The 16,835-nt window shown below is 38.3% G+C and overlaps 1 protein-coding gene across 8 annotated transcripts in view; it reads right to left on the bottom strand.

Moving 5' to 3' along the window:
* The window catches only part of LOC121656166 (ankyrin-3-like), a 129,715-nt gene that overhangs the window by 57,408 nt on the left and 55,472 nt on the right, over window positions 1-16,835 (bottom strand). For all 8 annotated transcript variants that reach the window (XM_042011237.1, XM_042011236.1, XM_042011242.1 and 5 more), the window contains 5 exons: window positions 4,795-4,896; window positions 4,529-4,627; window positions 2,317-2,415; window positions 1,667-1,765; window positions 22-207 (listed from right to left, as the gene is read on the bottom strand). In XM_042011237.1, coding sequence (XP_041867171.1) covers window positions 22-207; window positions 1,667-1,765; window positions 2,317-2,415; window positions 4,529-4,627; window positions 4,795-4,896 — 585 coding nt within the window. The remainder of the gene's footprint in view (window positions 1-21; window positions 208-1,666; window positions 1,766-2,316; window positions 2,416-4,528; window positions 4,628-4,794; window positions 4,897-16,835) is intronic.

Raw genomic sequence — 16,835 nt, 5'->3', positions numbered from 1 at the left:
GACTTTATCAGTGCTGCTCACCTTGGACTCGACGTCTGCATTGTGGTCGTTCTGCAGGAGCAGGGCCGCGGCCTTGGTGTCGTCCTTGCGTGCAGCGATGTGCAGGGCAGGCAGGCGTACCTTGCCCTTTGTATCGTTCTCCAGTAGCAGGGAGACCACCTGGTCATGGCCCTGCTGGAGGGCCACTGCCAAAGGGGTGAAGCCATCCTGTGTATGAAGGTGGAAAGGAGTCAGGGATGCTAGTTGGAGGTGTTATTGCATTACTGGTGAAGGAATTGACAAGGAATGGTGGGTCAAACTGAAAGGTTGATGTGGGGAGGAAGTTATGAAGATATGTTTTTGTGTACCTATGTACTTCCTTTGCAAGTATAGACTAAAACGATTCAAGACCTACAACTTAAAAAAAAAGGTGTTAAAAGGTTCCTATCAATAATCAAAGTCAGGTTGTAAGTCTGCATTATATACTGTATAAGCAGTCCTTTACATATAACTATAGTTAAAAATAAAACATGATTTGGTTATTCACAGAAAAATGCCACGGCAATTACAATACGAAACATGGTTGTTTTGGAAATCCATCTGAAAAATTGCAAATAAATATATACACATTTTTTTTGCAATAAAATTTAAAGATACAACTCAGAGATTACTAAACTCTTTTTAAAAATATTATCTGGATATTTAAAATAAAAAAATATTTGCACTGAAGCTTAAAACAGTTTAGGAACTGAATCTTCTGTTCCTTTGCAGGCTTCCTTTCCAAAATAACATAAGTTATATAATAAGATGATGCAGTGGAATAGGCGAACATATGCTGGATCTCCCACACACATTACCACTGCAATGCATAATTTAGCTCCCTGCCATATTAATGTTTCTGCATGCAAGTTATTTTTTCTGGTGCACATACATATCACATTTTCTATGTATGCATAAAATCTATATATTCTAAATGTGCCTAAATAGGTTTTGTGTGCAGTTCTGTGTGTGTATGTTCCAAGTATATGTGTATGCACATTGGAAAGGGCATCCCTTGTTTTAGGCTGTAGCTCATGGATGTAAGTCAATGGGCTGTAGGGTTGCTTGAGCACTGCATCAATCCCATCAGTTATCTATCTACGTTTGTGCACATGTTCCTAGATGCATACGTGTGATGACTGGTAAGCATGCAAATGTATGTGCTCCACAGAGTGAGAAGCGTAAATCACAGCAGCAGCAGTGGAGGCGAGGCAGCGAGTGGAGTGGACCTCATCTGTGACCAACTCAAGGTCACTTTGCATCCACCAACATACACTACCAATGCGGCTCTGTCTAGGCCCTCAAGAAGAGATAGGGGGGAGGAGGAGGAGAATGAGACAAGGCAGGCAGTAGTGGGGTGGAAAGACAGGTAGACAGAGCAAAAATGTGAGACAGAGAGGACGAGGAAAAAGATGGAGACAGAAAAATGACAAGACAGAGAAGCGAGGAAAGCCATAGGGAATGAGAGAAAGGAGGAAAGGAGATGAAGCTGGTTAGTACAACAGATGTAAAGACCACACATGACTGATGAAAATGCATGGAAACATACTGTACGGTATGACTGAGATATGAACATGGCACTGACACATACATATATGAGTGCACACACATACACAAAAAAACAAAATCATGCACACATGTACAGTACCTCTGTGGCTATACTCTGACTGGCGCTGTTCTCCAGAAGGAACCGTACCACCTCCAGGTGATTCTCCTGGGCTGCCATGTACAGAGGTGTGAAGCCATTCTGCAGGCAGCATGGACCAAAGTACGCCAATTTATAAACATGGAAAAACAACTACTCACTGACGTTTACCCAGCAAAAATTCCACAACATATTATATAAAATATCTCTATATGCCTTACCTACTGTGTCTCAGAGGTAAAATACAATAAGTTATACCATATATCTTTGATTTTGCCATTTTCTGTAAAGATTTTATCATTTTACTGTTGTAATAAAAAAAATGTTTTTATCTCTGTTGTGTCTTCAGCTTTGAAAGTACGCGACAGAAAGAGCTCTCCAATCTTTACTCTCACCTTGATCTGATCGTTAAATGTAAAATGCAAAAACGGCAGTTTACAGGAGAGACCTAGTTGGTATGATGCCAGATTCTGTCAGCGCTGACTTCCTCAATGTCACTGACTTCTTGATACAGTATCATCGTAACAAATGTGTGCATCACAGTATTGTAATGACATTATCTTTGCTTCAGGTTCTGAAAGCATGTCAGCAGAACCACTTTGTCATTTTCACTCTGTGTGCATGTATGTGTGCGCATGCTGTGTATATCCCACCTGGGACTGTGCGTTGACATTGGCTCCATTAGTGACCAGCTCTTTGACGACTTCCGTCTGGCCAGCCAGTGAGGCTATGTGCAGAGCAGTGTTTCCTTTCTGGATTACATGGAACAGCAGCAGGAATGTGTGTTAAGCTCTGGCTCACCTGTTCCACAGTTTTGCTTGTATGTGTATGTGTGACTTCTTGCCACTACAGCCTGTATATATATCCTTGTCAGTATCCATGTGCCCCACTGAATCCCATCCCACAAATCACATGTTTGAACTGCTAGCATTCCAGCTCCAGCATCCCCCCTGCTCCCACTGCCAACAATGTGTCACTTCCGATCCCCATGTCCTACACATAAGTGAGCCTTGGCCTTAAAATAAAACTACAGGAGGCTTTTTATGAACACATACAGGTCAATGTGAAGGCAGAGTTGACCCTCTATATGTCCACTGGCTGCATGACATGGGAATTTACAAGCAACAAAATGCATTTTGTAAGAAAAATCAGACACATGTCTGCTAATGCACAAAGCAGGCTAATAAGTAGACGAGACTTTAAAATATATACAGCTTCAAATGAAAAAAAAAAAAAAGTACACAGAATGGTGTTGTTTTATGCACTTATGTTCTGTTTATAGACACACATTCAGCTTTAATCTATTGTAGTGTTATCACATTACCTCTACTGTATTTTGTTCTGTCTTGAAAGTCCCCATAAAAGCAAATATAATTGTTACTTTTTGTATGACCTTTCTCCCACAAGTCACCTTTACACCAGTATCTGGTGCAATAATTATAAACAAAAGTCCTTTTGTAAGTTCTCTTGGGCTAAGAGTGTTTTGAAGTTGGTAATTTCATGGAAAACAATTCGAAATGCTAAAGGTTTATCCTGCACTTTAGTAGGATGGGTCATATATTAGTCTTGAATCTAATAAATACCTCTTTTTCCACATTTCAGACTTAAAAAGAGTTTATTCAGAATGGTGAGCAGAGTCTCCTGAACTTCTGAATTCCTCCTTAATTCAGTTCTGGTTTGACTCAAGTTTATTTTAAACCTGGAAACGCAAGCAGGTGCTAAAGAGGTGATGAGTGCAGTTATTTGCAAGGCTGAACTCCTGAGCTTGAAACATGAAAACATAAGAAAAAAAAAGATAATAGACTATAATTGGATGGACACTTTTTCTTAGCTTATTTTCAAGTTTAATTTTAAAAACAAATAATATGAAAATAATTTCCAGGAGATAAAGTTGCACCATCAACATCTTTCAAGTAATTCTAACCCTATGCACAATACTCAGGGATATTAGGGAAAAACAATACAATATCTCTTACATTTACAAACTCAACTGTGTTTTCATAATCCAGTGAAACATCACAAACTACAACATGCACAATTACAAGTTCAGTCTACATCTCACAGTCCCAGCATTCCAAGCTTTTTAAGTAGCTGTTGGGGTAATGAGCCGAAAACAAGTCCTCTTGTTTAATTCTCCCCCAACAACAGTAGCATAACGTCAAAGGGGCGTATACACAATTAACTCCAGCATCAAAGAGCCACCCAGCTTTAATGAAACCCCAAATATTGCTAAATCGAGGTATCCTCAATGACATTGTCTGCACTAGCTGAATAAAATAAAGATTTATGGCATTAGGGCACAGGGAATATCTCCAACTAATGCCTACAGCATCCTCAGGGTCACAAAAGGGGGATATTTTAATTGGGAAGAGTTTCTCCTTGATCTTAAATATTTCATTGCATCTTGTGTTTATGTCAGCAGCAGGCATATGACCTGCGGTAGAGAGGTTGAATCAGGAGGCTAAATGGGAGTGGAAGCCTTCAAGGTACAGATATAAATAATGTTTTGAATGGTTATGCTCCTCAGCATCTTTAAGTGTTAGAATAAAAATGATATCATGATAAATATAATTTTGCACAGCAGATAAAATATTTTTCCTTTTATCATATTATACATAATTAATTTCCAGTCATTCCTATGAAGACCTTTTGCATGGTTGTAAGATGTATTTAATATTTTTCTTGCTTATTTCTCGCTGCATTTGCAACAATAGAGGTTTTTAATTATTGATCTAATATAAAACTGTAACACAGGCACAGTGCTGTAGCTGCATAGTGTTTAATCCCACACAGCAGACATGTTATGTGCTGGATCTAAATATAGTCCCTGTAACATCAGTGAGGATGTTTTGGGGTGTGCCTTACCTTTGTGGCTGCATCCACAGTGGCTCCAAGCTTTAATAACTCAGCAACAACCTCCACATGCCCCTCTTTAGAGGCCAGATGAAGAGCATTCAGACCATTCTGAGAATATATTTGGAGAAGTTAGTGTAGTTGTAACACAAAGATATGCTGTGAGATATTATCCTTATTTGGCTATTTTGAATCTGGCTGATGGAGCAGCGTAAGCATACTTTACATCACCAAGAATGAGCTAGCATTGGTTGCTACAGTTGCTCAAAAAAACTTACCTGATTGCAAATGTTTATCTCAACTCCAGACTTGAGGTAGTCAAGAACCTTTTCAAGGTTCCCTGCCCGGGCAGCTCGCAGGTAACTGGCATTATTATCAGACTGGAGGGCAGAAAACAAGGAGGAAGACAGAAAGAAGAGGTGATGTGAGGTCAATATCAATCTGTTACAGTGAAGCACAAACGAGAACAAAAGCACATGTGTTACTGTACCAGGTAGAACTCTGTCATAATTTCTCAGATATCCAAACACATCTTGATAAAGAGAAAAATAAAGCCAATATCCACAAATAGGGCATGTTCATTGTCACATTAAATGCAATTCAAGTCCACTGGCAGTTTAAAAAAATAGATATTTCAAAAGGTAAATCCATAATACAGCCAAAAGATCCACAACAACAATCCCAACAATTCTCCTCCAACATCCGTCAGATCCAAACAGCTTGTTATTTCAGCTTTGTTAAATCCAAATATCTCTTGATTCACTGATGTAGGAAGTTCAGTGACCGGGTGGTCCTTACAGCTGCCACAGAGCCCTCCTCTTTTCCATAGAGATCTCTGCTGAATCCACCAGTGAAGCAGTTGTGAGACCATGTCGCTGTACTATGGGAAGCAAAGCACCCTCTTTTCTGCTTGGCTGTCCTTTATTCCACTACAGAAATAGGACTTTGCACACTAAAATAAAATGATGAGGCAAGCATGTTTTCAACCCTATAACAAATGTGGTGAGCATGTGCGTACATGACAAACCAGAAAGGGAGGGAGAGCGAAGGAACAAAGGAAGAGAGTAGAAAAGACAAAGATAAAGAAAGCTACAAAATGACAAGAAGACAAGAAGAGACGGAGGTTTCTCTTCTCATCTGTGTTCATATTAGCTCTTAGGACATTGAGTTTAACGTAAAATGACACCCGGCAAAGTTTGCACATTTTTTTCTTTCTTCTTCGTAGCAGCTTTACAAAAAGCTTTATGTAAAACTCAGCACTGGAGCTGCTGAGTGCAGGAGGCAGAGAAACTGTGATACACTGGCTTATAATTGAAGCTCAAAACCTAAATTCCCCGGAATTATCAAAAGCCAGACCTGCTAAATATAGCCTTGCTCCCAGAGACACTTGGGATAAACTCAGCAGGTCCAAACTGTACAATTGGTTCTCCAACATTGTACTCTCCTCCTCCCCCTCTGCAATGCCTGTCCGAAAATAACCCTGACCCATAGCCAAAATGTGAGTGTACAAAACCTCCAGCATCAGATTGTTCCATAGATAATATGTGTATAAAAGTGAGAGGAAAATATTTGTGCACTCATGCTAGCATGTGTAAACAAACAAATTAATAGCAAATGAAGCCATGTTAACTGGAAGCCGAGTCATTTCCTGATTACAAGAAACCATGAGACTAAATCTCACACAGTATCTCTGCAGCCAATCGGCTCATATCTAGAAATGTCTTCTTCCTTTTTCCATGTCCCATAAACTCCCAGAGGACTGTTTGACAGTGCTAAAGCACAAATGATATTTCTGTTCTTGTAGCCTTGAGAAAAGTCATGGTACAGATAGAGTTCACGCTTGAACCAGCATGATTACAGAAATAACAAAAATGAGCTATGGTTCATGACCAATTACAGGAAATATTCAGCAATTACCATCAATAGATCCATGTGGAGAAGTAATCCATGAATATAGATGGCCATTGTAAAACTTGGGATTATTTATGTAAGAGTTAGGCACTGTAAACTGGTAACTCAGAGTTCTTGCAAGCAGCTGCAAAGGAATCATTAATATTAGCTCTGATGTACAAAGAAATAGGTCACTGACCACAAAAATCCAGAAATATTCAATGCCTTAATTTTTTGTTCTCCAACAATTTTAGAAAACAGTGGATATTCAAAAGAAAATTGTAAAGATATAACTTTAATGAGAGGATTCAAGGTCAGATGTGCAACTGAGATTAATGTTACCAGAAAACCAATTAACCTGTTAGTCACGGATAAGGATACCAAGAATCAGTGACCTTTCTGATGACCTGTTAGACACTTTGGCTCTCATCCAGTCCAAATACATCTCCAACTTTCTGTCATCACTGTGTGCCACATCAACACAACCACTCAAGTAGACTCCCTGCACTTTCTCTAGCCTGCTGTGATAGCTCTGCACCCTTATGTCTTCATGCTGGGATCAACGTGACTCACAACACAAGTGTTGCCCTGTTTGTTAAAACAATGCTGTAGTAGAGGGAAACCACACAAGCAGGAAGGGAACATAAATGGAACAAGATCAAAAAGAATTTTTATCTACAAACACTTGTTCACACTTTACAATAAATATTTCTTTCTGATTTTTCCTTCATTTGATTTTACATGATTGACTTTTTTCTGTCACTCGTGACACAGGTGGAGCTTAGGTGCTTACATTTAGTTTTGCTCTATCACACATTCCTGTGCTCTTTAAAATTCTGACATCGGGCATTAGTTTTGGTGAAGGAAGAACTGAAGGTGTAACTTTTCATAATCATCGTTACACAGATAGAAACTACACAATTCAACACCAGCCAGATTTTGTTGTTGTGTGTCATCAAAACTTTAACTAGTTTAAAACCTTTAGACATCTTAATATTCAGCTTAAACTGCAGGTCAGGCAGTGTGTATCATAAATACTCAATGATTTTCACTATTGAATATCATGCAACACTAACATGATATAACATAGTATATAACAGAACAATAAAATATTAGCACACTTATATAAGGATAGCCTAATGTATATACTTTTAAAATACAGTAGATGGAGTCCAAATCTAGAAACAAAAGTCACAGAACAACTTTATAGTTTACATTTCTTCAAGACAGTTACCATTTTGCAGTGGCCCTTGAAATATCATACTATTCTCTTCTTCCAACATATTAAGTGGTTCTCATCCTTGTTCACATTATTACTCTCACTAGTTTATTCCTTTTTGCTTATACTGAATGCATGAGACAAGTGGGCTCGTCCCTCCATCCAGATCCCATCAAAGTCCAACACGAGGTTTCTAGGAGTCTTTGTGAATGAAGTATTATACATGACAGGACACGTGGTTAGCAAGAGAAATATCATTAAGTCTCCACAGATCAGACGTTTAGGGAAATGGGCCATTAAAGCTGAGGTTAAGCCAGAAGGAAAGCATTAATCTAATATTAGATAGAAAGGACTGAATGAGGGAGACAAATCTGACATCCAAGTGAACGTTGGCAAAGCTGAAAATTACACAGTCACTCAAAATTACAGTCTTAAAAAGCCACAAATGTAGCTAATTTTTGGTTAAAACACTATAAAAAAGGTAACCGCTTAGTTGTCTGATCAGAGACCAGGGTGATGAAATACCAAATGAAAAACGGTGAAGTCTCTGTGCTATTATTTGAAAAGCTGTAATGTGCTGCGTCGATCACATCACTGCACTATTAAATTTTAAAAAGACTTTTCAATTAAACAAATGGCAAACCCAGATGCCCAATCAAAACAGCATGTTTTAGGTAAACCCCTTACCATTTCTTTTGTTTTTATTTTTAAGTTGTGTCACAACTCTATACCACAGTCAAATAATAAGCAAATATTAAGTACAAAGTTTTGGAAAAATGGGAAATGGAAGTATTACCATGACAGAAAACAACAGATTTCATTGACAGATTTGTGTGTGCTACTGATGTAATTAAGCAAACTAATAATGTACATTTTAAAAATGAATTATATTGATTTCTTGTTTACTCACTAAAAAACACACTGAACAGATGAACCCCATGTTGTGTAACTATCACAGTCTCAGATGAAGCCTGAGTAAACAACTTTTTGGGTGGTTCCTTCAACCTAAGTGGGATTCGCAATGTTTTTTGAACTGAAACAGTTGTTTCAATTTCTGCTGAATCTGTGCTTGGCACTTTTTCTCGTCATGACATCATCACAGATAGAGTCGAGATGGATAAAGGATATTTAGTCTGTATAAAGACTGATATCCCCTCGCAGCCAGACTACAATGATGTCAGCTTGGCACACTGTTCTGAGCTAGTAACAAAACAAAACTTACTATGAACAACTATAATCCATTTATTAGAGCTAATGCTTTATGTGACACATTTGCACTCACATTTTGGTGCTATTTAATTTCATGCATTTAAATTTATGTGTGCACAAACATGCTGCTTCCATTGCTCTAGGCTCTGTGTGAACTGACGGAGCTTAAAAGAGGAGAGTCGCACCAGCAGCAGCCGTATTGTTTTATTTTATCCCCTGCTCTCCACAAAAGCTCCACAGCTCTAGCAGCTCAAAGCCAGGGACACCAGTTAAAAGCCTACAACACTGAGCAGTGCCAAAGAACTTCATCTCAGCAACTACAACATCAGATTTTTTTTTATCTTATTCCCAAAATGTGGAAATTCCCACACTCTTTCATCTAGATAGTTCCATTTCCTTATTTACCTCTTGTGAAGTCCAGATAGTGAAATATAGCAATATGAATTAATGCCAACATTTTGCTGCTAGCATGCCCCCACCAGAAAATCATTATCAAGGCTTTCATAGGAATGGATGCAAATTATGTTATTGGCAAAGCAATAAATGGCAATCTATATAAGTAGTCTTTGCATGAAGAACCTCATCTGATTTCAAATGTAAAATGCACTGTAAAGCTCCTTTATAGCACTGTATGTACAGTGCAACACTTGCTCACAGCCTTCATAACTCTGTTGTGTGCTGTTAAGCAACATACTTAACACATTTCATGAAAGAGGAAGTGTCTCATGCTTTCTGAAGCCCCCAAAAATGCATGATTCAACAAATTAACAAGTGAGTATATTACTTCTTGCATCTATTAAGTGTTTCCTGAATAAAGAAGTTTAAACAGATGAATAGATCTGATCGCATTTTCCATTAAACAGCTTCACTGAATGATAAACAATAAAATCCACAGTATTTTCCACCTCAAATCTTTTACTGTCCTTTAAAAAGCTGTGTATTGTAAATGCACATGCTTCAGCTTGTCAGTAGCTTTATATACATGTGATGTACTTAATGTACAAGTTGACCTTGTTTTGTCTTAAAGCACAACAAGGTTTAAGGGTTTGCAGGACAAGCTGACTATGCTTTCTGTATTCTATTGCCCTCTTAGATTGATATTTTATATGTTTTATACTGTACGTTTTATGTTGTTTGTTCTTTGATTGGTTGTTTTAATGATTACTGTCTGTAATGGAATCTAGACTGCTGCTCCCTTAAAAAAGAGATTTTGTAATCTCAATGGGACTTCCCTGGTAAAATTAAGATGAAATAAAAATAAATAAATGAATAAAAATTAAATATAAAGTCTGACATGTGATGAAAGGAAAATCAGCCAGCTCGGTTCTGAACAAAAAAATAAATAAAAAAGCAACCTCCCAGCACATCTTAATTCAGAGTTAACACACAAAAGAAATCAATGGCTGAAAAATGTCACATTGTTCCTTGAGGAAAACACCCATTCCACCTTTTAATAAAAGCAACACAAATACAGCTGTAGGCAAATCTGATAAAATGCTCCTAAAAATATACAAGCTTTAAGCACAGTTCATCTTAATGCAACAGATTTGCTGCCTTTTCATGTTTATATACACTGAAACGTCCTTCAGTCCTAACAGGACCAGGTCATTCTAGTGGTTTGATGCAACGTCGCACTCACATCTACAATAGCCTCCTTTGGCTGTTTTTAAACATACAACATCAAATCATAACTGACATCCAACTAAAGTAATACAATTTAAAATGCAAGAAAAGTTCTGACTGTTACCACTACTCACTTGGGTTAGGAAGACAGCACCCTCTTCCACAGCCATGTTCAATATCTTTCCCTCTGACTTCTCTCCTTCTGAACAACGAAGAGTGAAACCTGAGCTCAGAGTGGCCAGTCAGGCAAGTAGCCGAACAGCCAGCCAGTCATCTATTCAGTTTGTCAGTTAGCTCCTAACTCAGCCTCATGAACATCCATCCCACCCGGGGGAAAGTGTAAGGTGCCATTGGCTCAGGTAGCAGAGTGTGAGAAAAAAAAAAAAAAAAAAAAAATCAAAGCAGGAAATGCTAGCTATGGGGTTAGTGGAAACAGCAGCTTCTTCCACTGTGTGGTCGATGCCCTGTACATCAGAGAGGTGGAGGCAGGGTAACGAGGAGAGCATTAGAGTGTAAAAGAATAGGATGTCAGGAAGGAAGATGAGGAGAAGGGGGTTTATGCAACCCCTTACAGTAGTGAGTAAACAAAGCGCTGAACGTCTCATAGTCTTTCACGCTGCAGAAAGGACACACACCAAATCCCCTCTGCTGCCTAACTCCCTCTCCATCCCTTCCCCATGTGTCTTTTTTTTTTCTAAATGAGTAAACAAGAGTAAATCCCTGCCGCCTCACAGAAGCTGGCCTCTGCCCCAGAAAGCACCTTCAACTGGGGAGGGTGAGGGAAAAGCACCCAGACTTACCATAATAGCTGAGCCATCTCCCTCCCTCTCTGTCTCCTTCCTTTTCTTCCTCACCTTCATTTAGTCTAAGGGTGGGTGGGTAGGTGGTGTCAGCCTGATCTTGATATCCAAGGTTGGGTAGGCAAGCAGGGAGAAGGGCCAAACTGAAAATAGCAGCTGAAACAAATACTTTCACTAAAATGCCCCCCCATTATCCCACCCACTCTCCCTCTATCCCTCCCACTCATTCTCTCTGGTTCACTCTCCCTGCCTCCCAGAGTCTGCCAGCATGCTGCTCTGTATTGTCACCCTGCTTATCAGCGTTTCCCCCCTAAACAAAGACCAATGTTAGAGCTGTGAGTACACATCCAGGCTGGGTTTGCTCTACCTGGCTGCATGCAATCACCCAGAGGGGGAACTCTATGTATGAGGGATTATGTGAGTGTACTGTTGGGGGTGGGTAGGGCAGAACAAACAATAACAACAGACGCTATTTTAGGGCGACGGACCTGTGGGGCCTCCCAACCGTCAATGGGGACACTTTAACATAGGATTAGGGGCTTTCCTTTAGTATTAGGGACACCCCCTGTCTTTCCACCTCTCACCCCTCATCAGGCATCATACTGCTGCAGTCAACTGAGTGGGAGATGTGTGTGAGCAGCTCGCCCCCACTCCTTCATATACTGCTTATAGATAAGCCCCAGCACAGTAAGATAGCATCCATATTTGCCTTAATGGAAAATGTGCATAAATTTTGATTAGATTATTATCAGTGTGCAATGGTAAGCATAACGTGTATTATCTAAGTTTGATCTTGAGTCATTACACCTGCGGGTGGAAATATCATCTGATTAACTGTCTTGGAAAAAGAAGGCCACCCACAACTGTTAATTGTTCCCAGATCTTTTATTTACATGTTTAGGAAGCTAAATGATTTCACCCATTGCAACAATGACGCACACAGTTAGGTCATCGGTGCTTGAAAGTAAAGTGAATGTATTTTAGTTTTTAATATTTCTGCTCATATGAGGTTTTCACACCAGCCTCAAAACTAGAAAGAGATGACCTATTTCATCAAATGTACTAAGAATAAGGAATTAAGGAAAGTAAATTAATATTCTATGCCTGAATGGGAAAAAATGTGCAAACTTGTAAGATTACCAGTAAATTTAAAGGTGAAAGATTTATCAAAGTCTGATCCTAAAAGAGCTTATCCAAGGAATCTAATACTTCAGAGATTCAGATGTTCATCAGAGTATAATAACTTTCAAAACCATAATTAAAAACTACACAACAATCACTACAAGAGAAACTAGAGGCCTTTTTACCTTGTGATTGTATGTAATACTTGATAAGTTCACCAGTGGGAGAACTCTGGACAACCTGGTGTGGAGCCAAGTTTAAGATGCAACTCTACAATAAGAACACTGCTGTGCTGCACATTTGCAGTTTGCAAAAGATCACACAAAATCTTTTGACAATAAATTAGACCAAAATAGATCAGTTAGGATGAGGAGTAACATGTTGGTGAAAAGGAAAACATCTAATTCAAGCAAATGGTTTGGACCTTTTTGTACTGCATCTGGACAATTATGGCTTACCATCATTGACTGAGCAACACATTCTAAAATATATGAGCAAATTCTTGACTATAAATGGATTACAGAAATTAAGACATGCAGCAAATAAATAATTAAATAAATCTTTTCTCTAAAGAATGTTTAAAGAATATTGGACTTATTATCTTGCTATGGTTAGGTCAAAATCCTGAAATTAATTAAACATAAATATTTTGGAAGGATCTAAAGTAAGCAGCTCATGTCAGCTAAAACCCAGTAACATCCCAGCGTAGAATTTTTTATATTGGGTCACACATTAGACCCAGCACTTGATAGTCTATCTTTGAATTTGTCAGGTCTGGTTAAGAATGGCTAGGCAATAAAATAAAATAAAATAAAATAAAATAAAATAATGAAATAAAATAAAATTTAAATAATTCATCCCTTGCAAATGGGACACATTGCTTGAAATATTTTGACAAAGAAAATAAGCCCAATTCATCAGCATCATGTGAATATTATTTTTATGGGGAAAATCCTGCCAACACCAGGAATTATTACACACACTTACATACACATGCAGATTCACTGATCCTCTGCTTTCACCTTGCCTTACTATTCCAGATGCATTATGGGTATTTTCCAGTGCTATCCACTTTCAGATGAGAGACAGAAAAAGAAAATTAGAGACAGTGGGAGTCAGAAGAATTGAAATAGAGGGAGAGCTACATAGTGGCGTAAGTGAGCGCTGACAGAGGGAATGACAGATGCTCTGTACCAGAAGCGACGAGGTGGACATGTGATTGGTGGATCACAGGCCCTTTATGCTAACACTGCAGTGAAAAACCCTCCTTGGAAAAGGCAAGGTTACCATGGTTACGGGGGAGGTTACAACAGAACAGGAAGCGAGTCAGGCCTACTTATGGAAAATTATTTTTTTTGGCACAGCTGTTGTAAAACCCTGTTAGTGCCTGTCAAAAATCACATTTTGGTTTAAAGCACTGCAAGCAGGGAAAAATACAACTGGATTTAAATTTTGTGGCATTTATACATAAGTTAAAAAAACAAAAACAAAAAAACCATGTACTTTATCATTTTAAAGAATTAGGACGAAGAGTTGATCAATACTGATGGTCCATCCTGTATTTGAATAGGCTACAGGTAGTTTATACCATGTAATTATGTGACTTTTTATTTACTTTTCTTATGTAATAATGTTCCTTTCTGATTTCTGATTTACATTTATTTCAATAAAATCTGAACAGGGAAATCCTTCCATCACTGCACTAAAAATACAACCGAGAAAGTATTTTCAGATGATGTTACCTGAAGGGAATTAACTGTAGAAAATATTGATACTGACTGAAAAAGAAAAGAAAAGAAAAAGAAAAAAACATTCAAAGTAATAATGAACAAATGAACATAATTATTTTCTGCATAAAGTTAGTCTGGCTTAAAATTCTGGGAATTATGATATTAAAATATTAATCAACAGAGCTATATCCATCTTACCTGGCAACATTTATTTATACTATTTCTGCCAACAACCACAATAACATCTGAAAACACTGTAATACTTCTTGAAATGCTTCCCTCCAGCACTTCATTATCCCCTGAAAAACACATATGCTTATACATTCAAAAGAAACAGAAATGGCTTTGGGCTAATACAACTGATGCCCTGCATTTTCTTCCCTGGTTTCATAAACAAAAGCAAGCTCAGATGTCTCAAAGGAGCAGTAAAACATCACAGCATGCTCATTCAGTGGAGTAAACTCCACACAACACAAACACTCGCAGCAGGCAGGTATTTGCTGCTCCTGCTGCAAGGAGCATGCTCAAGGGCACAGCTCCCCTCTGTCACCTGGGACATGAAACTGGTAGGGAGGGAGGGGACAATGAGAGGAAGTAAATCTGGAGGAAGGGTAAAAATAAAAAGAACAGGAGAGGAGGGAGGGATTTCATAGGACTCAGCTTCCATAAAATAAATGTTTTGTACAATTTAATATCTGTCATATCACAGGGCTCTATGTAAAATATACTGAATGCATTGTAGTTTTGTTTTTGTGGAAGGATGCCGAGAAAGCTGAAAAAACATTCATTTACAAGCATGGCAACATTAATTGGCACTCCTGCACAATTCATATGTCCTTTCCTTTTACTGTCTGGGATCAAGAATGCTGATGCAGAAATGGGGAGAACCTGAATGTCGCATTGGATTTCATCCAACTGACTTGTCAGCTGTACAGGTGAAACCTACACACTTGTGCACCATGCTGGATCGATCTAATGTCTAACCTACTGCAAGACACAGAGGAACAAAGGTCATATAATGTAGTTCACAGAGAGGAGGCATAATGGTAAAAAAATGGTTTGTGATGTTTGAGAAGTCAAAATGTGCGGAGAGAAAAAAGTTAAAGCAAAGCAAAAGGAAGATGTGAGGATATGAGAAAGAAAAGGAAAAAAACATGATGGAGACAAGTTTTGAGGAAACGGCTCTTGGCAAAACTTTGAAACGGAACAAAAAGAATCAAAAACCCATATCAGAGTTCAGTCAAGGTCAACAAAAAATCAAAAGAGTTCCTCCTCCTCCTCCTCAACCCCCCCTCTTACCATCTGTAGCCTCAGTTTGACCCTGAACACTGTTCAACAGTCAAACACTGGACTCTGGTGGACAATCTTCTGCATCACAACTGTAAAACATCACAGGCCTTGCTGTGACCTGTTCTGTGTCCCAGCAAATGTTTGTTTTTTAACTAACAAAAGTTATAATACATAAAAAAAACAAATCACGTTTTATTTTATTTCAAATTAAAGAGCATCTTTTGAACCACTGCTATTCAACAAAATTCAATTCAGATGCTTCAGAAGTTGATGAATGTTGTCTGATCACTGCAAAAGTAAAATCAGTGCTTGAGACAAAGTGCACTAGAAATGATGAAGTACAAAATAAAGGATTAACCCAGTTATAATATATACGTTACCAAACAGTATTCAAGTTACAGCTGCAGAATTTCAATAAACTATAATTTTCACTGTCGATAGGTGAGAACCATGTCAAGTTAATGATTATAGAAAAGTCCATAAACCATGTTAAAACACCTGTTTTGTCAAAAAGATAGTCACCTACAGAGACACTTTATACAAGTGAAATTCCACTCTTTGTGATACATTGATGGGACAAAAAAATACAAAAGACTAACTTTTCTTAGTTCCAAAAGCTGAGTGATCAGCAGGTAACAGCTGATGGGAAATTAAACTGAAATATGCTGTACAGCCAGTGAGTGGGTGAGTGGCTGCAGAGAGAGAGGGAAATGTGACACAGAAACATATGAATTATAATGAGTAGGTGGGTAAAGCATCACAGAAAAGAGGTGAATCATTCAAAGAGACTGTACAAGACAAAAGCTCAGGAATGCTTTGCAAAGCTTAATGCTGGCAATAGTCCTAAGATCGAAAGAAAAGAATTGACTGTAAATACACATCCGCACATCCAAACAAAAGAACATGTTCAAGATTATAAAAGGAACAAGGATGTTTCAAGCTAAATGTGTTTGATTTCCTCTCCATCAAAAGGGACTTATGATGAATTCAGTTTATAAAAGACCTTAACGAGATTAGCAGGCAGGCTATCTGTGTTATATAAACCAGAAGAATCCAGAGGAAAACTAGCACACAGAAACTTTCTTTCTTCGACTGCTTTCCATTTTTTTCTCTATTGTTTTAGCAGTATGGAAAACAAGACAAAAACAGAACAGGTTATATTATTTGTTCAGTGTAGTCAGAATAATTTCTTGTAGAGATGATATTCCAGCCATGAAGGGAACCCCGCTTTTTTCCATTGACATTGCACATATTTCTTTATGGTCAGTTTACTTTTCTCCCATTACCTACTTTAACCATTTTAAATTAGACAGGGCATGGTTAGATTGAGGTCAGTTTTAACCAAGAATGATCTTCCTCCTGAAGGTGTACCAGTTGATCTTTCAGCTCATTTGTTTTTCTGATGCCCCGTGCAAAATTGGGACAGTGAGTTTTCG

This window comes from Melanotaenia boesemani, chromosome 16, assembly GCF_017639745.1.
Source record: "Melanotaenia boesemani isolate fMelBoe1 chromosome 16, fMelBoe1.pri, whole genome shotgun sequence".
Lineage (NCBI taxonomy): Eukaryota > Metazoa > Chordata > Actinopteri > Atheriniformes > Melanotaeniidae > Melanotaenia > Melanotaenia boesemani.
The sequence above is the reverse complement of the archived record's forward strand: the minus strand, read 5'-3'. Positions and strand labels throughout refer to the sequence as shown.